The sequence below is a fragment of the Rhinolophus hipposideros genome, assembly GCF_964194185.1.
Source record: "Rhinolophus hipposideros genome assembly, chromosome: 5".
Classification (NCBI taxonomy): Eukaryota; Metazoa; Chordata; class Mammalia; order Chiroptera; family Rhinolophidae; genus Rhinolophus; species Rhinolophus hipposideros.
The window spans coordinates 24,044,299-24,069,318 of NC_138051.1; the positions used below are offsets into that span (position 1 = coordinate 24,044,299).

Here is a 25,020-nt window from a genome sequence, read left to right on the forward strand (position 1 = left end):
TCTCTCCCTCTCTCTCTCTCTCTCTCTCTCTCTCTCTCTCTCTCCCCCCCCCACCCCCTTGTATCCAGTATGCTTATTAAACAAGCAATTCTTACTTCTAATCACATCCATTATATATGTAATTTGGACATGTATCCAAGTAGTATTTCCAATCCAGTCCTTAGTTCCTATGAATCCAAAGAAGTAAATTTTACTCTTGTCCTCAAAGTTTGACATTTGCCATTGAAATTCTACTTCTCAACCAGGCAAATAAACACTTATCACAAACATAGCTATTTTATACGTCCAGAAAAAAATATTCAAGGGGGAAATTTTTCTTCTATATCTATCTCCCTTTACCTCAATATAGGAGTTCAACTTTCAACTTTTGATAGGCAAAAGACTATTTTTTCTGTGCCAGTACATTCTCATTCCACAAATAAAATCCATGGCAAAAGCAAACAATACATCATCACCTTTTTCAGTCTAAACACATGCTTTTCTTTGAGCTATTTTGGTTCACAAATGTGTAGTGGGGATCTCCTTTGCCTAATCTCATTCATTTGGACTCTATCACTATTTTCAATATATCAACCATAAATTTGGCTTCCAAACCAATTTATTTGTGGAATTTTCTTTCATGCTTCATTCTGAAAAACTTAAATTTCCAGGAACTTGGACCTTTTGTGAAACTGCTCTCATAGGAAGAAAATAAAATGAAGCCCAGTCTGTTTAAAGGAGATAATTAAGCTAGTTATCTTAAGTCTATTTTGGTCTATTCCATATTTGTGTATATTTGGTTCCAGGTCTTTTAATTTTCCTGACCCTTATATCTTTCTGTCTTTCTTAGATCTCTCTCTCTCTCTCTCTCTCTCTCTCTCTCTCTCTCTCTCTCTCTCTCTCTCTCTCTCTCTCTCTGTCTCTATCTCTCTCTCTTTCTTTGGTATTGGGGGATTTTTTTTTTAAAAGATCCGATTTCTCTCTCCTCTCCCTCTCCCTCACTCTCTTCCTTTATCTTCCCTTCACAACCCACCCACCCCCATGTCCCAATATTAACTATTCTCTATTTCTATTTCAAATCTATTTGAGTCACCTTGCTTCTCTCCTAGGCTTTTTTTTTTTTTTTCCCCTGAGCAACTCTCTAAGTGTTTGCGATAACATCTTGGGGACAGATTATTTTTCATTGGGCCCTTTGTAAGAAGTAGCCAGCTTATTGCATTACTGCAGAACACATTTCAGACTATACAATTGTAACAAATGAACAACTTGTCCTCCACGGACTCACCACAGGATCCAATTAGTTACTAAACCTTTTACTTAGGTTTTCTAATTATTTTCTGGAGTCATAGCAATTGGGCTGCTGAAACAATTCAAATTGTTTTCATTTTGTTTCAGATTTATATATGTATGCATATATATATGCATATATGAATGCATATGTATACTGCAAGTTAAAATTATGACTGTAAGCAAAAGGAACAAATCTCTAGGTTATACAGACATTTAGTAGGGAATCAAATACCTCTATATTGTAAAAATGAAAGAAAATGAGAGAGAGGCATTTTACTTCTGAACATCTAGAATTTTAAATTGTTATAATTAAAAAATAAAATATAAACATTGATCTGCAATTCATTACAACAGGTGATCACTTCAGCAAAATCTATATTGCAACTTCAGCACATCTTTATTAGAACTCTTTCATTGTGGATAAACAGCCACAAAAATAAATGCTGACTTAGAAAGTATAAATACAAATATTTAAACAAAAATATTTGCAGCATTCATAGCGCAAATTGTACCTGAACTGAAGGGCTCTGTGTGTCTATATATATTACATATGTGTGTATTATATTCACTTCTATCTAACCATATACATATATTTATTTATAATTTTCCAAGTGCTATAAACAAGATACCTGAAACAAAATATATAAAAAGTAAGCATTCTATTAACTGATTTGAAAATAAACACAAGGTAAATAGCTATGCACATAAAATTATCTCTTTATGCTGTATATCTACAGAAACTTAAAGATATCAGTTGAAAAGCCTATACTTTGTTTAAAGCTAGTGTTTATTAAATAGCCCGCTCCTTATAAAATTTGATTCACAATGGAAAAAATACTATTTTCATTTTTAAAGTATCAATTAAAATGAAAGGAGCAGTCTAAATTTTAGTGGGCTGAAAAAAGCCTTTGGATTCCCTAGAACTTTAATGATCTTTTAAAAATCAGCTCTACTTAATAAAAAGAGACAAAAGTATCAAGATATATATGAATTTAGCCTATTTTTTTATTTCTGTGTGTTCATAGTAAACATTTTTGTAAGTGACAAACACGGGCATATGACCACAGTATCACAATCAAGAAATTTTAAGACAACATTAACAATCACTCAAATTTATGCGGCATTTGCGCAACACAGGTTACATATTTGCAAGGTTTACCTATAAGTACAATAGGTATTAACATTTCACTACATTTAGAAAAAATAAAAGTGACCTGTTAGTGACCACATACATCAAAATATACACAACACAAACTGAAGGCAATCATTAATTTTGTCCCCTTCCAATTCATTTGAACGGGCAGTGCTGCCAACTGAAACAACTTTCCTTTTTCTGTTTGTTTTTTAATACTTAGTATACCGAGTGCATTTTCTAAAACCCAATCTTTGGTCTAAAAGTAAACAAAAGAAAAAAAAAGTTTTTGAAAGTAAAGGACAAAACAATAAATGGCCAAAATAATTTCTTGGGCACCTTTACTAGGAATGCTTCTTAAATACAAATTACAGTTTAACATTTAAAAACTCTCCCCATAATTTAGGTTGTTCTCAAGGTCTGCGTCCACCATATTGATCCATGATAACTTATAATACTGCACACATGGAAATCTGGCGGCTTTTAGAGATAGACTTGTCAGGTTTGAATGAAATGGCAAAGCAGTCACTATTTAGATACACATTCTACTATAATTTTGACTTCCAAACCTTATATTCTACAATGTATTCTCCCCACATTGCACCTCGCTGACACTCCACACCTTGTTAGAATAATAAACAACCCTAAAGACTGAACAAACGTACAGAAATGGGGGGGGGGCTTAATAAAAAATACCTGGACTTATTTTTTAATTATCATTTACAATGCAAATGTGTGTAAAACGTTCACTTACAGTCTGGTCCCAGGGATGTTAATGTATTAAAGGGTTGGAAGAAGACCCCTGATTTTGATGTGTGAAATAATCAGACAGTCCCCCCGACAGTCCCGTCGTGAAACTTGGCAAAGAGGGTCTTAAAGACTCACAGGGCAGGGTCGAGGGGGCCTGCGGCGACGTGGAGGAGGACGCGGCCCGGGCGCTCATGGACGTGCTGCTCTGCGAAGTCATTGACGGGTGCGGGACGTGGGGGAAAAAGTAACTGGTCTGTCCCGCAAGCAGGTTGACCGAGCAGGGGTTGAGGGAGTAGGTCCCGGAGCAGGGCACCGACAGGCCGCAGGGCACGGAGGCGGCGAGCGCGGCGGCCGTGAGGTGGTGCGTGGCGTATGGGATCTCCCCGTTGACCAGCCGGTCCACGCTCAGGCCGTTGGCCGTGGAGAAGGAGTGGTTGTTGCCCAGCGAGTTCTGAGTCAACACGGAGCTGTAGGGCATGGGGTGGCTGGGGTAGGCCGACGTGGTGCCGTTGTAACTCAAAGTGCTGCTGGCGCGGGGGTGGTGCAGGGACAGGAAGGGCGACATGGGCCAGTAGAGGGAGCCGGCGCGGTCCATGAAGGTGAGGCCGGTGGAGGTGAGGCGCGCCCCGCGCTTGAAGGCCAGCTTGGCCCGCGACGTGGTGGAGCGGCGCCGCAGTTTGCCCGTCGTGCCGCCGATGAACACGTCGTCGCTCGACGGGTCCAGCATCCAGTAGTTGCCCTTGCCCGGGTCGTCGTAGTGGCGCGGCACCTTCACGAAGCACTTGTTGAGGGACAGGTTGTGGCGGATGGAGTTCTGCCAGCCCTGCTTGTTCTCGCGGTAGTAGGGGAAGTTCTTCATGATGAACTCGTAGATGCCGTTGAGCGTGAGCCGCTTCTCGGGGCTCTGCCGGATGGCCATCATGATGAGCGCGTTGTAGCTGAACGGCGGTTTCTCGTACTTGCCGTTCTTCTTCTCGCCCTCCTTGCCCCCCTCCCCGTCCTTGCCGCCCTCGCCCGCCCCCTTCTTCTCCTCCCCCCCGGCGCCCTTCTCCTTCTCGTCCGGCCCGACGGGCGCCAGCTCCCCCGCCCCGCCGCCCGGCTCGCCCTTGCCGCCCAGCCCGTCCGCTTTGGCCCCGTCCAGGGCGGCGGCCGGTGGCGGCGGAGGCGGCGGCGGCGGGAGCAGCAGCTGCTGAGGGCCCTTGTCGTCGTCGGCGGCCGGGGCGCCCCGAGCCTGGGGGGGCTGCGGAGCCTGGGGCGGCGGCGGCTGCTGCTGCGGCGGAGGCGGCGGTTGCGGGGCGGGCGGCGGTGGGTGGTGATGGTGGTGGTGGTGATGGTGGTGGTGCTGGGGGTGATGGCTGTTGTGGTGGCCGTGACTCGCGTGGTGGTTGTCGTTCTGGACCGCCTCTGGCACCAGGCTGTTAATGCTGAACGAGGACTTGGGGATCATTTTCACCTCTTTCCTATCTCCCATGTCCAGCATCACCCAGTCGTCGAGGGGAAGCGGCGGCGGCGCGGGAGCTGGGCAGCAGCGCGGCGGGCGGCGGCGACCGGTGGGTGCCGAGCGGGGCGCGGGCGGCGCGGGCGGCGGCAGCGGCACTGAGCGCTCCGGCAGAAGCGCAGTTGGACCGCAGGCTCCGGCGCTGGCAAGTCATGTAGCAAAAGCAGCAACCACCCCTCAGGAATTAGAAAGGAAAAAAAAAAAAAAGGAAAAGAAAAAAAGAAAGAAAGAGAAAAAAGAAACAACCACCGCCCCGGGGGTGAAGCTCCCTCGCTCCCAACTCTACTTCTCGGTCTCCCCCCCACCCCCCGCTCCCCCCCCCTGCTGCTTCCTCCTCCTCCTCCTCCTCTCGCAGCAGCAGTCACAGCAGCAGCAGCAGCAGCCCAAAGGGGGGGAGAGCCGGGCGGCGGGCGGGCGCGTCCCGGAGCGGCCGCGGCGAGGCTGGGGAGACAGCGATCGAGGCGGCTATAGCCACAATTAATTTTCCGAGCTACAGGCGCACACTAGGGCTGTAAAAAAATTTTTGGTTTAACCTTTCCTACCGCTGGGCCAATCAGAGCCGGCGGCGTGCGGGAGCGTCTCTCGTGCCGTCGACCAATCGGCGGGGCCGGGCCCACCCACCCCCACCCCGCCCGCCGGCTCCCGCCCCCTCGGGTGCTCGCCTCCCCCTCTCCGCGGGTCTCGGCCTCGCGGCCTCGCGGAGCCGCGCAGGGATACGCCGGCGGGAGCACACTGCGCGGCGGCCCTTCGCTGCACCCCCTCCACCCCCCGGGGCTTCTCAACCGAAATCCCCCTCTTAGGGCAAATATCTCGCATTTCAGCCTCCCCTCTGCCTGTATCGGGTCATTTTCGTTTGAGCGTCAGTCCTTGTCCTTATTGATTAAAGTTTGTAACCAATTTTATTTTTTTTAAGCGGGGGCGGCGGCGGCGGTGGAGGAGAGGACAGTGGGAGTGCGAGGAGAGGGCAGGAAATGGAGGAAGAGGCGAGGCACTACTTTGCCGAGTCGGCCCTGCAGGCCGGGTCCGGCCTCTCGGGGCCCGTAGGAAAACGGTGCCCTTCGTAGGTACTTGCAGCGACGCTCCGGCCGGATCAGGCGGGAAGGCCCACCCCCGGCGCGGGGAGGGGTGCCCTCTACCTTGGGGGAGGAGGGCCTGGGAGAGGATGGAAAGGACGGGGTGAGGAGGAGGAAGTGGGTGGCGAGCGCGGGGCCAAACAGGGGTTACTTACTCGGTTCCTGTGGCCTGGGCGGCGGCGAGCTCGGGGCTCGGGCGCCGCCGGGAAGCCGGGCCCGGGGCTCGCGGCGCTGCGGCGGCGGGCGGGGGCGGCTTAGTGGTGGGCGCCTACGATGGCCTTCCGAAATGAGGGGTGCACAGAGAGAAAACAGTACCAAACAATCTCGAAATAAACCAGGTAACACATGCTGTATATGTGTGTCTCTTCCTTCCCCTTCTCTCCTGCTCCAGACCGTCGCTCACGCGTGGTCGTTTTTCTCCTCGCCGGTCCAGCGTCGCGGTTTCTAATCCGAATTGGAAGCGAGTAGCCGCAAGCGGTCACCCTGGAAATGTTTTCATTTTGCTTGTTGACATTGGAGGGGAAATAAGGGTGGGCGTCTATTTCTTTCCGGGTTTTTTTTTTTTAAAGCTTTTCTATTCTCTTTCCGTTTCCGAAATGTTTTGAACGTGTGCGGGCCTTAATGCTGAAATCACCGCATCCTGAAGCCGGCCCTCTCCCACCCTGAATGCGGGGACGTGAGACCTTGGAGCGTTGGGAACGTGGGTCCCCCTATCGCAGCTTCTTGGGCTTAGGACTGGGAAGGTGCGGATGAGAGCTGAAGTGAGTGGGGAGATTGTGATTCGGGGGCTTTAAAAGGATCCCGTGGCCAGGGGCAGGGCTAAGGCCCAGCATTTCCCAGGGATTGGAATTTGGTGCGGAGCACACTGATCAAAGGCTGTTTCATCCCACATGGGCACGAAACATACCACATTTTACGGAGGATGTACCCCGAGAGAAGAGGGAGGTGGAGGAGAAGCATAAATGAAAAACACCCTTTTCCTCCTCTGTAAGGTAATTCATCACAAAATGTAAAAAAAATTCTTCACTTTGATAAATGCTCAGTTAAATGATCTGGCAGACTTGGTATTTAAGGAAACGAAGGAAGAAAAACTGGTGCCTTTATGTGATCTTAAATTTCAATTCTAATAGAAAGAACGCAATTGACGAATCCTCGGGTGAATACGGAGTCCCTACCCCTACCTTGAAATTCTGAGGGAGAATAAACTCTGAAGAGAAAAACAGACTACACATAGCTAGTGATTTTTAAATTATTCTATTAGGAATGCCCTAAAGGAGCTTTGAACATTGGCCTAACCTCAACTATCCTTCTACTGTGTGTATTTTCCCCCTATTTCTACATATTTTCTTACTTTAAAACGAACTATATTTACACGTGGGAAAATTCAAGGGTTTCAGCTGCCAACGTTGGTCGTGACATGGCCCCCAACATAGACTTCTAAGCTCCGGATTTCTTACAGAGCAGGGTGAGCTAATGGGCTTTTCGGACGAGGCTGGAAAGATCTGTGGGCCTTCCTCTTCCTGCTCACTTTTCCTCCTCCCACTCTTCTCCCCTCCTCAAGCCTGTTATTCCTACTTTTCCTCAACTCGCTTTGCTCCCTCCTCCCCTCTTCCTTCTACCTACCCCTCACCCCCACCCCTTCTCCTCCCTCTGTTCCTCTCCCTCACTCTGTTCCTCCACCTACTCCTCCCCATTTCTGCCCCCCACAACCCCCCTTCTCATCGCCACTTATAATGGCACACAAGGGCTCCCTCTGAGGTGGACGGCCCGGTACGTTTTCGTAGTCGGTCTAGCGTGAAATGATTCGGTGTAACCGGATTCTTGGGAAAGGACAGGTTACGTAAACATTTACTGATGTGGAGTAACTATACTATTTGTACTCTGATATGCAGGAAGGAAAGTGTTGATTAACACAGAAGAAAAAAAAGCGAAATTAGCTGATTGCATGCTCATAAGTGCAAGCTGTCATTGAACTGCTTTTAAAATAGACACAGCTGGGTGTTTGTGTTGAAAAATTTCTTGTGTTTTTGCTAATACTGAAATAAGCATGATTTTGTATACCAAACATTTTCAGATCATTAAAATTTGTAATCTGTGCTGGTTTTAAACACAAAGAAAAGAAACAGAATCATTTCGATGTAAAATTTGCTGATATTATATTAACTCAATCAGGTCTGTACAAATTGTGCATTGTGCCTCCTAAAATCTGTTTGATCAATTTAATACACAAAGTGCCAAACGTGGGTATTGTTTGTTAACATTGGGCATTTTATTCAAATCCAAGCTCAGCAGCAAACTGGAGGAGCGTTCCTTGAACACAACACCAGTACTGACTGATGAATTTTTAATGTTTTAAGGTGTTTCTTAGGTCAAAGATGAGTGTGCATTGTTTTGTAATCCTGCATAAAATGTTAGCAGGTGAAAGTAAGTTTTTCTTCTGTTTACTTTCAAATAGCAAAAACTAAGGTCTGCTAATGAGAGCTGTAATGATCTGCTTTTATGTGCCAAGAGCTTATATTGACTGGAAAATGTTTTGCATGCAAATTAAGAATGTGTTATATTATTTTAAGGATTGCATAAATGCAAGTCTCTCAAAATAGGATATTTGTGTAGAAATAAGTAGATTATAGTTTAATATAATCATATTACAGATCTAGTCTCCCTAATGAAAAAGGTCATTTGCACTTTGGGGGGAAGTGAGTTTGAATTCCTGTTAATTTTAATTGGACTTTGTGGTGAGATAGAGTGCTGTATATAGGTGTGGGGGTAGGCTTGTTCAACAAAACATGCACTGTTTACTCAGCAGCCCACATTTGTCTCAGCAATAGCTTCTTTTTGGAACTGCTACTAGATGAAATGGAGGGGGAGGGGGTTCTTGGACAGAGTATTGTGCAAGTTGAAAGTCCTTGGATGGAGCTTTGTATATCCTACCGGCCAATTTGGGTACAAATTGGATTTGAAGGACTGCCCACGTCCACTTTGGGCCTCTTTCCTAAACACATGAAGCCCTAACTCTGTATTTCCACCTCACTCAATCTCAGTGATTACCTTCAGAAGACAGAGGGCATCCAGTAGTCTCATATCTGAAATGCATTCTGTAGCATTCCAATATTTTCTCATCAGCAGCTTAGTATCTCTCTCTCTCTCTCTCTCTCTCTCTCTCTCTCTCTCTCTCTCTCTCTCTCTCTCTCTCACACACACACACACACACACACACACACACACAAACACACACACACACACCTATAAATGTACACTGTTAAGGAATCAAATCATAAGTCAGAGCAAATGTAATTTTCTGGTATATATAGTGGTGAACTTCTTTCCACCTCTGTCTGCCATCCCTCCCCTCAACCCCAAAAAGGACAGGCCTTGTAAAAAGTGAGCAGTTCCAACGGAAGAATTGCTGGGAAATGAATTAGATTATTCCGTTTTTCGTTGCAATCAACAACTAAGGCTCCACAGCCTATTGCATCAGAGCAGCACACTTACTTTTTCCATTTGGCCGTGTTACATTAAGCCTTCTTTAGAGCCTATTTCCCTTCTTTTCCCCTTATTACCTGTTGGTTCAAGGAGGGCGGGCCCTTTCTACCTAAAATCCACCCTGCAGTAGGCTTCCTGGACAGGTTATCCTTAAAGCTGCACCGGGCTCCAAGCTCTGGCCAAAGCTCTTTTCCTGCAGATGCACAGGGAGTGCCTGACCTCGTGACGTTTGGGAGCCAGTGGAACTCATGTAGAGGCATCCAGGTTATTTCCAGAGATCCTGTAACTAGCGAGGACCGCCCTCGCTTGAGCTAACTCGCCTAGAATCCCTTCCTAACAGCAGGTAATGGTGCTAGCATTTAGTGTTACTCTAAGTTACTCTTTAACGTGTTGTATTCTTGTTCTGTGAGTTTTGGTTACAGGTTATATGATTAGGTTTGCAAGAACAGTAGTGAACTAAACTTCTCAGTAAGAGGTCTTCACACCAGGGAAGTGTTACTTTTCTGCTGCAGCCCTGCCTCGTCACTCATTAGGGAGCTGCAGGTTGTCAAGCGGCTGCTCTCTGCGTGCGCGCACCCTCGGTATCCCCGAGGGCGCGCACATATGTGTGTGTGTGTGTGTGTGTATGCGCGCGCATACACCACACACACACACACACACACACACACACACCGCACTAAAACTAAATTAAGAAGGCGATGATTAAGACAAGCATCTACTAGGCCTGTCATTTCAGCATCCTTCCATCATAACATTGTGGCAACGGCAATTTCGCTTGAGAACCAACCTCAAGGAAAAAAATCTATGGGAGAGCCTCGTATTTGAGAGTCGAAATGTTTAACTTGTATAAGCTAGGGAACCACTTGGGAAGCGAGAAAGTCCAAGGTACAAAAAAGAAAGAAGGAAGGAAGAAAGGAAGGAAGGAAGGAAGGAAGGAAGAAAAGAAAGAAGCCGGCCTTGATAAAGACCCCTGGGACTCCCCAGGTAGGTTTCTGTGACGCTACCAGGGGTTCCAAACTCTCTGAAGACAAGTACATACTCATCCAAAGGAACCATCCTGAGACCCGCAACACAATACAAACAAAATACACTCGAGAGAAGCTTCTTCCCAATATTACTCTCCGGAGAGCCGGGTGCGGAGAGATCCACGATGAAATATTACTACCCCACAGCCGAACGACCTTTAAAAAGTCTCTCCGAACAACCTGTCAGTCTAATACTCTGCACATCTCTCTTGTAACTATAAAATGCCCACTATCCTTTTGTTTTCCGTTATTTGCGAGTGCGCTCAGAACCTTCGAGGGTGGACAATTTGAGGAAAGAGTTGAGTCCCTGACAGTAAGAGGGTAGGCCAGTTCCATTTCTTGACCCCATCCAATTGGGAGAAATGGTCCCACACCGTTTTGGCAAGCACACGACTTACAGGCCAATTTGTTTTTTCCCTCTAGTTGCCCAAGGAAATGGAGAAGCCCATCCTTCAAAGGGTCAGGTATGCTAAAGAGCAAGACAGAGTCGGAGGGGTGATGGTAAAGGTGAATGAGGGGTGCGAGGGCTCAGATCCTTAGGCTTTAATTTAATCGTAGAGTCTATCTGAAAAGGGAGGAAGTGAGACTTGGCAAAAGTCAGCACACAAGACGACGGGCGTACCTTGGCTTTTCCATCAGTGACACACCAAAAGAGAGAGAGAGAGAGAAAAACAAGACTTCATAAACATGTATCAAGTTGAAAGAAATGCTTACAGGCCCTAAAATGCTGAGCTCCTAACTAAGAGTTGGAGCTCCTAGCTCTCCCATCACTGTTCTCCCTAATTAGTTGGAGCTTCAATTTCATTTCCCGTAGGAGCCTGAATAATCTACTTTGGAAAGTGTTACAGCACTCTTCGGATAACGTGGGGGCATCGAGTTTCCCTTGTTTTTAAGCACGCCTCCAAAAGGTCCCCCAAAGTCCTGTCCTGAGGAAAGATGGAACGGTGTGACTCAGTCCCGATTATTAGGTAGTCGGCTCTGAACCAGCCACCTTCTCAATAGTTAAAAGTATAGGAAGAGCACTGAACAGCCCGAGGTCCCTATAGGAGATTGATGAGTATGTTTTAGAAAATACTCGCGCTCACCGAGGGTCTGTGAAGGGATGAGAAGAGAGAAAGCTGCATGGGGTGAGCAGGCCAGGAGGCACACACGTCCCCCTTCACATGAGGAAAGTCATATGAGAAAATGTAAACTATTTACTAATCAAATACATTTGCTTCCTTTCTAAAAACCCAGGTGCACAAACCAATGAGCCAGCTTATACTTTGTGCCTGTCTCACACTCACCTGCCTCCACGGTCTTGAAATGCTGTTCCTGGAGGTCTTCCCCCTCCCCCTCCAAATCGAAGCTGTAGAAAATCTGTGGGAGCAGCATTTGCCGAAAGGTCCGATCTCCCTCCCCACCGCTCACCCCTCGAGACTGTAACCGCGACGGTCCCCGGCGAGGAGCGTCGCCGAGTCCCGGCTCCTCCTGGCGCACACCCGCGCGCTTGCCCCGCGCTCCTTTGTCCCCCGCGCCTGCCGAGCGCAATCAAGCTAGAGGACTTGCTTTTAGGTTTCATTTCCGGATTTTCCCCCCTTAAAGTTACCTTTTCAGCCAAGAAGTCTCGTGTTTGCACATCACACCGGAAGCATGCACACAGATCAATATTTTTGGGCTAAGAGGTCATTTGCCACAGTGAACGCGGAAAAAAAATAGAGCCCAGTTAAAGGTTTTTAGCTTATTTGTACAAGCACAGCTCAGAGTTAATAGACTGGGGTGAAGGCAGGTGAAGTTAATTCGAATATTCAATTACATATAAGGGGCACTGAACTCAGGGGGGAGAGCAGTTATACCCCTATTTCTCTGCTGCCGTTTGGAAGGAGCCACATGCAGGGAGAAGAGCGGCCAGGATAAGCTAGATGCAGAATGGCGTCAGGAACAAGTTACCGTTATGATGTGAAGAAAAAAAAACAAAAACAAAAAACCATTTCAGAATCTACAACAAAGGTAGTGGGGTGTCACTTTTGTTTTTTTATTTTCTATTTTTATTTAAAAAAAAATCCCTAAACAGATTCTTGTCTACCAATTTTAGTATCTTCCTTTTGGGTTTGTGCTAAGGCACGCAGGAGAGAAAGTAACGTTCAAGAAGAAAGCAAGTTTGGCTCCCGTGCTTGTGAACTATGAATCACTACGATGAAGAGGTTCCCTTTTATTCTCACCCTTTTCTTTTCTTCTGGAGCGTGAACTTGTTAGATAAGATAGCAGAGGCCAGGAGGAAATGGAAACGCTGAAAAAGCCGGGCTTCTTTGGAGAGCGGCCTGGGAGGATGGCAGGCGGCGGCTGCGCGCTGTCTTGGAGCTGAGGGGCGCCGGACTAGTTCCGGAGCTGTCCCCACTCACGCCTCCGCGGCCGCCCGCGGGGACAGATGCCGCGCTCGGATCGCTGCCCAGGCAGCCTACCCTTTGGCCTGAGAGTAAACACCCCAGAAGACGAGAGAACAGCCCCTAATTGAACTATCTTCTCTCCAGCTGGGAACACACTAATAGGGGCCCGCAAGTTTTCCTGGAAGAAGTTCTAAGTCCCGACTACAAAACAATCGGGGGGGGGGGGGGTGAGACACTAGGTTTTAAAGAAATCTGGAATCTCACATGAAACATTGTCCTCATCAAATAGAAGTAATTCTCTTTGCATATATATGTCTCGATCTCTATCTAGATATAGAGATATAGAGAGATATCTGCTATTGATTAGACGCCCGGATTTACTTGAAAAATTGCTTACAGTATGTTAAGCACACACTCTTCATTCTTTGTCCCTCGAACATTTTTAGCTAATAGTGTGGCTGGTTGCGATCAATTAGAACTGGATTTTGCCCCAGGATTGCTCCCCAGGGCGGACAAACGGAGCCAACTCATCTCCAGCGACTTTTTCTCTGCCCACGTGCGTATCCACGCCAGGGCTTTAGAAACAGTTCAAAATCCCGAGCCTTGGTTTCACTTGATTTTGTTGTTGTTGTTGTTATTGATAAATATTGGGTCATACACAAGCCACTTGTCAGAGCCTTTGGCTCCATCTCGCAGCTGCAGCTCCTAGCGGGGAGTTTGAATCGTGTCCTAGGAACTGGAGGGATTCGTTAGGAAAAGAATTGCACAATCTCGCTCTTTCAGTTGCCGAGATGGCCCATTATAATCCTACGACCTGTCTGTCTGCTGTCAAGATTATTTCTTAATTTGCTCAGAAATGTGCACACTGGATAGATATGTGAGACTTTTCTTCCGGTATATTTTGGTTGAAATTGTCTTTTTAAAAAAGGGAGAAACTATTGATCCCAGTTTTCTATGTATATCCGAAACCGAAAAGAATAGGCGAGTAGACAGATAATTGTTGTAATTGCGGCGGGTGGGTGGGTAGGTAGGACGTTTGGGGGTTGTGTAATTGGAGTAATATATACAGTTTATCTTTTGGCTGCTCTGTGTATACTCTTTCCCTTGATATATATTGCACATGAACTGAACCCATGGTCGGCTTGTCTTGGCATGTTTGAAGCCCCAGACACCCAACAGTATCATTACAGGAAAGCGACAAAACCCTAAAGACTCGAGGCAGGGAGGCGGCTGCCTTTGGGGTGAAGGGAGAGTTTGTCTTGGCGTTGGACTTCTTCGGTAAGCGCACCCAGTGGCTCGGACTGCCCGGCAGCGCAGAGTTCAGGGCTTCCCCGCATTTAAGTGCAGGGGTGGGGTGGGGAAAGAAACAGCTGATTTTCGACATTTCTAAGGGAATCTTTCTATTTATCACTGTTACCGAAGTGTACGTTACTGGAGAAACAACAAAACAAGCACAGAGCTGCAATTTTCAAGAAAATAGGATCCCCAAATATAAAAATAAAAAAGTAGCAGATAAGATGTATAATTCAATCAAATTACAGAAAATTGCTTCAAAATCCAGCACAGTAGCGATCCATTATGCTTCTGTTTTATTAGTGACAAGTACAATTACTCTAAAATAAAGAACACTGTTGAATATATAATTGGCTGTAATCATGTTAGTGTTTGAATAAAAATGACGGGAACATTTAACACTCTGACAACAAAATGTTCAGAAATAACTTATTTATTCAAACAGTTTTTATTTTCCACCAAGTGAAGGAGAAACACAGTTTTGCTTAGGAAAATCAATGACTTTTCCCTGCAATAAATAAATATCCAAAAGAGGAAAAAAAAACAGCCCCACACCTCTATATTATTGCTATTATTATTTTTAACCAGCAAGAAGCTTAATCCTGTGTTTGCAGTCAGCACCCGCCTGACGTTTGTTGGAACCGACGTCCGCCACCTAGAGGAAGAGCTCTGCAGCTCACCCAACGCCGACACGGTTTCCGGCGGTGACCTCCGGAATCAAAGTTAATATTCCTTTGCAAATTGCTCTCCAAACTAACTCCCTCCTCCTCCACCCCCTCACGTCCCCATCCGCCCTACAACAGCGTCACAATATTTTCTTAGTAATTGCTCTGTGCAGTTGACAGAAGCGCTGAGTCTCTGGCAACGCCGTGCTCTCCGCAAAGCACCCGAGCGCGTTGGGGGAGCAGGTCAGGGGATATTTGGGTCTGGAGAGATAATCCACTTTCCTCTACAATTTGCCTAGAGCAGCCTGCATTCGGGTCTATAAAGCAACGGCTGAGGCCGGCACCACCGCATGCCAGTGCTTTTCATGGCTTTCTTAGAGAAAACACAGCCCAGCTCCTTCTGGGGAACAGTTGCTGACGGGGGCTTTTCCAGACTTCATCTCCCCAACCCAAACTCCACTCCCCTCACCACCGCAACACGACGGTCTGTGATCCTGGCCCTTGGTCCTCAATTCGTCGACCCCAACGGGTCTTTTGATTTTCTTAGATGGGTTGCTTGAAGTACCGAGGTAAAGGCATTAAGGGGGAGGCCGTGTTTCGACGGGTCACCCCTGTCACGGCCCTGGACACCGACCCAGGAGAAATCCGAGGTCTTTGCACGGAAGCCTGAGTTTCCAAGAAACTTACATAGTGTGTGTGTGTGTGTGGGGGGGGGGGATTGGGGGCTAAGCCCGAAGGGAGTAGTGGTGGGCTTTTCTCATCTTGGTCTTGTGCATCACATTGGCGCTTCACGCAGAAAAAGCCATCCTCACTCCCCGGTCTTGCATGGCCGCTCTCAAACAAATCTTTGGGGACAGGAGATGCTAAGCGAGGGTGAAGAGGTCATGGAAAGTGAAGTAGCGAGGGTATTCGGTGCTCTCAGGGTCTGGTGGATGCCAGAGTAGCTGACGGCCCACATCCGCGCGCCGGCCCACCAGCATGTCTCCCCGCCCCACCCGTCCAAAGTTTTGCTTAAAAGTACCTAGAACACTGTTCAAGCTGAGAGGTTGCTAGAAAATCGAGGAAGGAGCCAGCAAGTTGAATTTGGGTGTGTGTGTGTGGGGGGGGGATGGGAAACTAACCTGATAAATAGTTAGATTTCAAATTGGGTTTTATTCCTGCAATTTTCACTTCCCTCTCTTCCTCCTTCCCTCCCTTTCTTCCTTTCCTTCCTCAATTTCTCTTTCCCCTCCCGCTTTCCTCTTCTCTTTTCTGCTCTCACCTACCCCATCTCTGTCCCTATCTTTATCTCTTTCTCTCCCTAAGTGTAAGAGAAAAGAAGCAGAAGAAGGAGTGTGGAAGTGACCATTTTTGTGCTGAGATTCGCAGCCCCCTTATTTGTCAGTTCTCAGTCCCAATGCAGGAGTTTAAAGGAGATATTCTGGAGATGACTTTTCCTGTCGTTCTTCCCAGAGGCAACCTCAAAACCACGGACTAAGAAGCTCTTTGCATACTGTAGAAATTATTTTTCAAGATGATCAAAATACACACACACACACACACACACACACACACCTCGGGTGCCAAAAAAAATGTATACACGTGAACGCGGGTCAACGTTGCTCCAGCAGTAGCTCGCTGTTGTCAGAAGAGTCTGGATGCTGATGGTAACCCCTCTGAGCACCTCTTGTAATTGCAGAAGTCAAATGTGACTTGTATTCATTCATCTTTTGTTATCGGTATATATTGAATATTACAATTTTAATGTTTTTTTCCTTTCTTAAAATGTGTATACATTTTTTGGCATCTTCTATATGTATAAAACAAGCCCCTAAAACTGCTGTCCCAGCACATGCCCATCTGCCTACCTTTGGAGAGAGGCATGCCCCAAACTCACCCCACCTAACCCCCTAAGAACTTAAGTCCTCAGAAATGTTTCGTTTTGTTTTATGTAAAACTAGCACTTCCACTCTCAACTCCCAGGTCTATCATTCCTCTCCCGCATTATATTAACAGGCGATGTTAGCCTTTCACTACGTGTTTAGGCTGCTAATGCGGGCCACTTAACGCAACAAAAATGCTCATCTGTGGAGATTTTCCCAAGGCTAGCCTCAGTGCTGGCTCCCTTTTCCTTTCTTTTCAGGGCACGTCTGTTCCTCCCTCCCCTTTTTTTTTCTTGAGGCGGGGGCTGAAAAAGGGGTCTGACAACTTTGAGTGAGTGTTTGAGAGCTCCCTTCTCTATCTCCTGCCTGCCAACCCACCCAAGAAGGAGTGGATTTTTGGTTTTCCCTTGGGAGCAGGAATATCTGGAAGCTTCAGCCGTGACACTTGGTTGCCAGTGTCAGTGAACGTGCCTTCATCTTTCCTTCCGTCATCCCTTTTCTTTCTCCTCACCTCAGCCTGTGAAAGCAGTTCAGGGTTCCTCTCACAGCCTCCTCTGCCTGTGTCTTAGCTCTAGCCTTGTGAAGAAAACTGCTGGGTTTCTTTTCTGTTGGCAAGAAAGCTGGGTTGGAGATGCTGTCTGTAGAGGATTGTTTGTGTGTTGTGTATGTTTGTCTAGTTTTAATAAGTTTACAGAGGAGACTCTCCTGGGTTTGCTATCTGCTCCCCCCCACCCCACCCCGTGGAGGAGACTCTCTGGAGGAAGGAATCACTTGAACCAAATGGCCTTTTGTCAGATGCTCTTACTCTTTAAAGTCTGGCCTGGGAAAGTCATGCATCCTCATGATTCATATGTATCCAGTTTCCAAGAAGGCCATCAGGAAGAAAGCAAAATAAAACTAACTTAATATGTAATAAGTATTATTCAGTGGGTTTTGGATTAAAAAGATGACTGCCTTCATTGCTTCCATCTGGAACACTTTTGCTTTTAAAAAGCCTATAAAGTATAAACATGAGAAAGGAGTTTTCCAGCTCTGGCTTTTTTCCTATGGATCCTTAGGAAAGTTACTTCACCTTTCTTCATCTGAAAAATAAGTGATTGGCACTCATTAATATATACAATACCATCAACTCACCAAAATCCCAACAACAATAATAGACAATTTCCAAAACCACAAGAATCTTTTTTTTTCTTTCTTTCTCTTTTTTTTTGGTAGAAGCAGGAAGAAAATCTCATTTAAACGGCAGCAGCGACATCTAGTGACCATAATGCTCAATAGCAGCAACAAACGTGAGGGACAGTTTACCCAGGTTTTCAGAAAGACATCTTGGTTTTTCTAATAAATCTTGACTGTTTGTCTGGCAAACAGTACTCTTTTGATATCAACGGTTATTTTACTGAGCTTATATTATGTTAATAATATAGATAAAGGAAAATATGCTTAACTACCTCAAGTCTGAACACAGGGCAATTAAAATTTGTAAGAACATTCTAATATTTTAAATTCCATGTGAAGAGACTAAAACATAATTTTGAGGGTTGTGCTTTATTTCACTAATTTTTCTCATTAAAACTAAATGTATTACTGCATTTAAAATTGGGAAAGGTAGAAATTTCTGAGATTTCCTTTGTCTGAACCAAACATTTAGTTGATTTGAGATTGCTTGTAGTTAGTATCAGGAAGCATACTAAACATAACCCTTCTGTCATTTCACCTTTGCTCGAAATACTTTGATGTTCAAAAAAATGGTATTCCCATTCCTGGATGGACTCTAGCTCTTCTTTTTATAGCAAAAATTAAACGGAATATCTGGACACAGATTCAGTCTTGGCTATGGCGGAGAGACATGTAGCCCACGAGTTTTCAGAATAATGATTTTAGCATTTTCTTGGCATTTAACACTGTAGACAGAGGTAAAGAAGACTTTGTCTCATTTTCTGTGAGAATAAGCTGGTCATGTGCGTGGGTGTAGTTTGTATAAGAACTTGCTGAAGCATAACTGTGATTCATTTCCTATTAGCAAAGCGATTGATGACTACTGAAATATAAGGACCCATGTTTTGTAACTTTAAAGGAAGCCTATATTGTTTATTCCATTTTATTTTTGACTAATACTTTCTGTGCTTTTACAACGGATTTAGCTACTGATTGGAATACTAGCTAGTTTAGCCAGGTAGTATTCTAGAGTAATAAGATAACTGGACTCATTTTTTACAATGGGAGAATTTGAGTTAGTCATACTGCTTGCTTCAACCTTAGTTTTCTTATGAACAAAACGAGGTGGTTGAATGTCTCCACTGTCTCTTATAGCTCAAAAGATTTTAAAAAACTCAACCTTCATATCTCAGGAATCTGAAAATGGAACTACCCTATGATCCAGTAATTCCACTCCTAGGCATCTACCCGGAGAAATCCAAAACTCCAATTCAAAAATCTGTATGCACTCCTATGTTTATTGCAGCACTTTACACAATAGCCAAGATATGGAAACAACCAAAATGCCCATCGGTAGATGACTGGATTAAGAAGCTGTGGTACATTTATACAATGGAGTATTACGCAGCCATAAAGAAGAAAGAAATCTTATCATTTGCAGCAACATGGATGGATCTAGAGAACATTATGTTAAGTGAAATAAGTCAGAAAGAGAAAGACAAGTACCATATGATCTCACTTATATATGGAATCTAAAGAAAAGACTATGTGAATGAACTAATCAGAGTCAGTTTTGGGGACGCAGAGAAAAAACCGAGAGTGGTTAGATGGGTGTGTGGGAGGGGGTTGGGGATAAGGGAAAAGGTGAAGGGATTTGGAAGCAGCTGGTAACCACAAGATGGCCTCAGGGTTTTTCTTTTGAAAATTAATTTGGGGAAGGTATTCTATAATGTTGTAAAGATTTTGTTGGGTATCCGATGGACATGCGTCCTATCTGGGAGACCACCTCAGGGATACTGTGGATACCTGATCATGGCATTGTACATCAGAAGCTAAACATTAATGAATGCCAACTATAATTTTATATATATAATGTGATGGTTCAGTGTGGGGTCGGAGGGATGGTGGATGGGGGGAGGGGGGTTCGCAGTGTGGGGGATGTAGATGATGAACGTCTGGGTATTGCCTTGTTTTGTACACCTGAAACTAATAAATAAATTAATTATAAAAAAAAAAAAAAAAAAAAAACTCAACCTTCATTTGGGAAGACCCTCTTCTGGTGCCTCTGTTGTCATTTGTGACTCTTCAATATCAATTCTGAATTCTCCAGTTAGGCATCTCATCAGAGATACAAATTGAAGGAATTGACAAATCCTTCTTCTTTATGTTGCACCCATCTCCCCCTTTGTCTGATTTTAAAAAGGACAAACATCTTTTAGTTCATACTTACTGACTCATCGGCATTCCCTCAGCTCTCTCTTACTGTCCATCCAGAAAAATGACAAAATGGGAATAGGACTAAACTGAACACAAAGCTGAGGCAGCCGTATTCAAGTTTCTCTAACATGTTCCCATATCCTCATGGTAATGGTTATTTGTTTATTATTATTATTATTATTATTATTATTATTATTAAGCAGAGTCAAAGTATTCTGGCTGCAAACAGCCCATATTTCCTCCTTGCTTCTGTGGCCCTATGAATAAATTCCTTTAGCAGTAAAATGTCTTCCACTTCTATATCTGGGTTGGAACATCATTACACACATTTAGCAAGAAGAAGACTGTTCACAGGAGGTAAATGATGCAAATATGCTCAGCATTTAACGTAGGCCCCAGTGAGGCTGAAAACATATACAAAGAGAATCAGAACTATACTAACCTGGATTGATAGATGAACAAGGTTCATTACAAAGAAAATTCTGAATCTGTCAAGTGTTTATTTTTTAGATGATTTTCTGCTGTTCCCTAGATATCTTCCTGCTCTTCCCACTACTCAGACTTGTAATAAAACTACCCTATATTTTTGTATATAATTAACAAGGCATATTTTCTCTTGTGTATTCCTCTCAGACTCAAGAGAGATAGGCATTATTTTATTGTAGAAGTGAGGAAACTGACCTAGAGAGGCTAAATGACTCACCTGAACTCATAACACTAGGAAGCCATAGAGAAGGATCTTGAATCCTATTCTTGGGTAGGCTACGTCTCACTCCTGATCGTCCTCAGGGTTGGGACCTGCCCTCACACTGGGCACCTGGGTTACCATCTGATCCTACTACTGTTCATTAGGCCTCTCACCAAGATTCCATCACACATATTTGAGAAGTCTCAACTTTTAGAGGATTCTAGGGACTCTTTGTGTCACAGTAGAGCCAGTGGTTGCTACTCTTCATTTGTGTATGATTTTCTCCTCTTACTGCTAACAATTTTATATTCTTTCTACAGGAGAGATAATCTTTGCAAAAAGAGAGTTCCCAAAACATGTTTGTTAATGATCTTGGGATTCAAAATTTTGATTCAGCAACTCTAGAGAGAGATTACTATCTGATTCAATGGCTTCTGAGAACTGTGCTGAATCAGAGAGTGTCTGAATTATTCTGAATATTCTAGCGTTGTTTCCTGCTATCTCCCTTGCTTCTTGGCTTCATACATTAATATATTTGGGAACTCAATTCTTGTTGGTTACCCTGTGGGCTGGTTTACCAAATGGGCTGCCTCTTCATTAGCACACTGTTGATCTATTTATTATCTGACTAAAGCCTACTCTCTGCTGGGAGCTAAGTCTTGGAGTGTATTTTCTCTCAAGTGGCTCTCTGCTGCCCTCTACTGGGCATTCAGCCACCAGCGCTAGCTAGCCTGCATCTGCGCTAACCCATTGCATCCCGCGCTCCAAAAGAGATATGGGAGCATAATTAACCACACTATTTATTGTTTTTATAGCATGGAAAAATACAACCCGGCTCTACTTATACCCCATGTTCTCATTTCCTATGAGTCTGTGGTTAGGCCGTGAAGGAATGTAGGTGACTTTCACTTTTTTCAAGTATTTGTGCTGGAGTATTTGGAAGTACATACTTGAAAACGTAAACCTTCCATTTAATTATCATGCTGAAATACACTTCAGCCGACATAAAACTAGGCCACAAATTTATGAACTTGCTGTACTTATTCAGTCTTAGGGAATATTAAACATTTATCTTTAATGTTATAAAGATATAGTGAATTATATGAAATTCCTAAATGACATGTATACTTTTTCATTTATTCAATGAAATATGTATCAGGCACATGTTATATGCCAGGAATGATACTTGGTGCTGAGAATACAGCATTGGATAAAGGAGACAAAAACAAACAAACAAACAAAACCCCTCTACCTTTATTGAGTTTGCTTCCCAGGTTGGAAAGATAAACATTAAACAAATTAATAAGCAAAATGCCCTTTAAGGCATTATAGCATTACCATATCTATTTCCTACCACAAATACACTGTAGTGAGTCTGTGTCTTTTTTAAGAATGTCAGTATTAAGGTTAAGAGAGGAATAACTAGAGGTTTGATGAGGACTGCATACACTATAATTATTCAATGTGTTATTCAACCATTTATAAATGTATTGTGACTATAGTATGGACCTATAAAAGCAATCAACACAGATGAATATATAAATTCCTCAGCTGCAAGACATAGTAGTTACCCTGTGGGGCCCAGTGACACGGTCTCCCTGGCTCCTCACCAGAGCCGGGTGCTTCAGGTGTGTCCCTCCTGTAGGTTGTGTGTGCCCTCCTGTTGTAGTTGAGCCTTGGGTGCTGTTGGCATATCAATGGGAGGGACTGACAGTCAGGCTGATTGGTGATGAGATTTAAACATGACCACAGTGGAGGAGCTGCGATGCACGAGCTGACACTACAGAGCAGAGCTTGCTTTAGCAGGGCGTTGGTGCCTGCCCAGTCTGCCCTTTGGGTGTGTTGTCCTTGGAGGAGGCTGGATGATGTTCTGGCTGAGTCTGAAGCTATCACCGGGCATGCCAGCCCCAGAACCTCCTGGGAGGGGACCCACGGCAGATCAAATTCAGCCTCAGCCTGGGCCCTGCCTAGGGCCACCCGGCATGAGCCACAGAGCAATCCATAGATGACTGCTGCCAGCACTGTACTTGGAGGTACCTCAAGAGACCAAGCCTGGAACCCAGGCTGGCTGTCGCTGGTGCCAGGTTTAGGGCTGCTCAGCCAGAGGCACGGGATATGCCGAAGCCAGATGCTGCTTGTTTGGGTTTTGTGAACCTTTGAGAGATTTTAGGAAAGTCTGCAGCATGAACCAAGGCAGGCAGTTTGTATGGAAAAGCCACTGGAGGCGGCTTGGGTGTGCCTGAAAGTTGGGTGAGGCGAGGTCTCAGAATCTCTAGGGCAGGGCATATGAAAGGCATCAGATTGATGGAGACTCAGATACGGAGGCTGCCTACCTGTGCATGCTGGGAAAGGGGAGGGCTCAAGAAAGAAATAATAGCTTCCGCCAGCTCCTCCATCTGGGAGAAAGCTGCCCCTCCAGCCGTCTCCCTGAAGCAGACATTTCAGTTCCTCCCTGTACGTCCCTGTCGCCTTTTGAGCTGCTGCCCCAGTGTTGAAGTTCAGAGCCAGTGAGTCTGTCAATGAGTAAGTCTGTGTGCGGAACTTTTAAGAGGAACACCTGGGATATTAGCCACCTTCTGGCTCATTTAGCTACAATCTCCACTGGTTTTCACAACCAGAAATTATGGGGATTTCTCTCCCCAGCACTGGAACCCTGGGCTTGGGAGAGGTTGGGACCCCTCATTCCTCCAGGAGGGACCTCCATATCTGCAATATTCCTCCCAATTTTAAATGGTCACACACATGTGTGGGACCAGCATGTTCACATCTCTGCCCCTCCTCCTAGTCGTGAGGTGGTTTCTTCTGTATGTTGATAATTGTAGGGCTTTGGTCCAGCTAGACTTCCGGCAGTTCTCAATGATGGATGTTCTGTAGTTTGGTTGTAATTTTGATGTGGTTGTGAGAGGAGGTGAGCCCACCATTTACCTACTCTGCCATCTTGACCAGAAAATAGAAAAGCTTTAATTCTTAATAGAAATTCGGAGAAAACTCAGGATTTCTAAGTAATATGTTTGTATTAAAAGAAAAAAAGAGAGCCCATGTTTTAAAACAATCTCCATAATATAAAACTAATTCTGGGTTGTTGGGTAAGAAACTTCATGCTTCCCTTGGAGGATTTTTCTGAGTGGAACTTTCCAGTTTTGTTTTTATGGTGTAGTCTCATAATATGGTCTTCTACTAGGCAGACATGCCACCATCTTAATGCAGCAGGTTAGTCAGGGCAACAGGTAAGAATCAAAAGACCCATCTGTTCTTATACATGAGTCAGAAGTGTATATTTTTATTAATAAGTTATAAAATAGTTTTAATTTTTGCTTTCTTTTGATTTCAATTTAACACAGACTTCCTGGAAAAAAATTCCCAGTATATTATAAAGAAGAAAATAAACATAAATCACCTATTGAAAGAAAACCCAAAGATACCTTCAGTCAACATTTTGCATAATTAAAAAAAAAAACAGGTCTTTTTCTATGCATAAATATAAACATACTATATATACATTTTAAATAATTTGGATGGTGCTGTGATTATGCTTTGTGTTTTGCCTCTTTTCATTCAGTATTTTACCATGAACATTTCCTCATCACTATTTCGATTTTTGAAAACTACTGTTACAAGTGTCTATATTCATTTTTGGATTAACAATGAACAATATAACCATTCCATTATTGCTCCACATTTAGGTTGTTTCTAGTTTTTCATCATTAAAAGGACTTGCACATAGATGTATTACCCCATCTCTGATTACTTCCTTTTGATAGATGTGTTTAGGGAAAGAATTTTGGGGGCTCCAAGTATGAATTTTTAAAACACGGTTGCCACATATTGTTGAACTGTATTTCATTGAGATTTTACTAATATATACTTACACTGGCAATCTATGAAAATGTCTGTCTGATTGAATACTCATCAAATATTAAATTTTCTTTTGCCAGTGTAAAAGTAAAAAAGTAATATCTAAAACTGGCTTTAATGTATATTTCTTTATCTACTCACAAGATTGAATACATTTTTTCAAGTATTTTTCACATTTCTAATTTCTTTTTCTGTAATCCATTTGTTGTGTCTTTTAGCATTTTTAAATTAAAATTGTGCTTTTTAAATTAATTTTTACAGGCTTTTTTATGTAACGATATTAACTTTTTTGTTATATGGCTCAAATATACTTGACATTTTTTCCTTGTGTCTGGATTTGAATCTGATTCCATCACCTTCTAGCTACATAACTCTGGATAAATTATTAAACCTCTCTGTGCTTTAGTTTCACTAAGTTTTAAATTGGAATAATAATGGTAACTATCTCATAATGTTTTCATGAGAATAAAATGATTTCACCTTATAAGAAAGACACTTAAAGTATAATAGGGAAATATTAAACCAAAAATAAAGATTTATCACATCTAGTATTGCTTACTGTATTCAAATATATTAGTTTTAAAGTTTTTCATTGCTTTTAATAATAAAAAATAATACTTAAATATTTAGAGATAAATACTAACATGTATTAACTAACTTCAAATTTAGCTAAGATTTTGGATACATAG

At 44.0% G+C, this 25,020-nt stretch overlaps 1 protein-coding gene across 2 annotated transcripts; it reads right to left on the bottom strand.

Annotated features, from left to right (window-relative positions):
• Positions 1-2,256: 2,256 nt before the first annotated feature.
• On the bottom strand, positions 2,257-11,665 carry FOXG1 (forkhead box G1). 2 transcript variants are annotated; one of them, XM_081047968.1, is made up of 2 exons: positions 11,517-11,665; positions 2,257-6,205 (listed from the first exon to the last, which is right to left on the bottom strand). In XM_081047968.1, exon 2 carries the CDS (start codon positions 4,629-4,631, stop codon positions 3,174-3,176), a length of 1,458 nt encoding a protein of 485 aa, XP_080904094.1. In that variant the 5' UTR covers positions 4,632-6,205; positions 11,517-11,665; the 3' UTR covers positions 2,257-3,173. The 2 variants fall into 2 exon arrangements, with proteins under 2 accessions (XP_080904094.1, XP_080904095.1); XM_081047969.1 differs by lacking the exon at positions 11,517-11,665 and having other exon boundaries at positions 2,257-4,825; positions 5,878-6,495.
• Positions 11,666-25,020: the final 13,355 nt, after the last annotated feature.

What these genes read in the sequence shown, in the direction of transcription:
- FOXG1 (XM_081047968.1), bottom strand. Translation starts at nt 4,631, where the DNA reads ATGCTGGACATGGGAGATAGGAAAGAGGTGAAAATGATCCCCAAGTCC.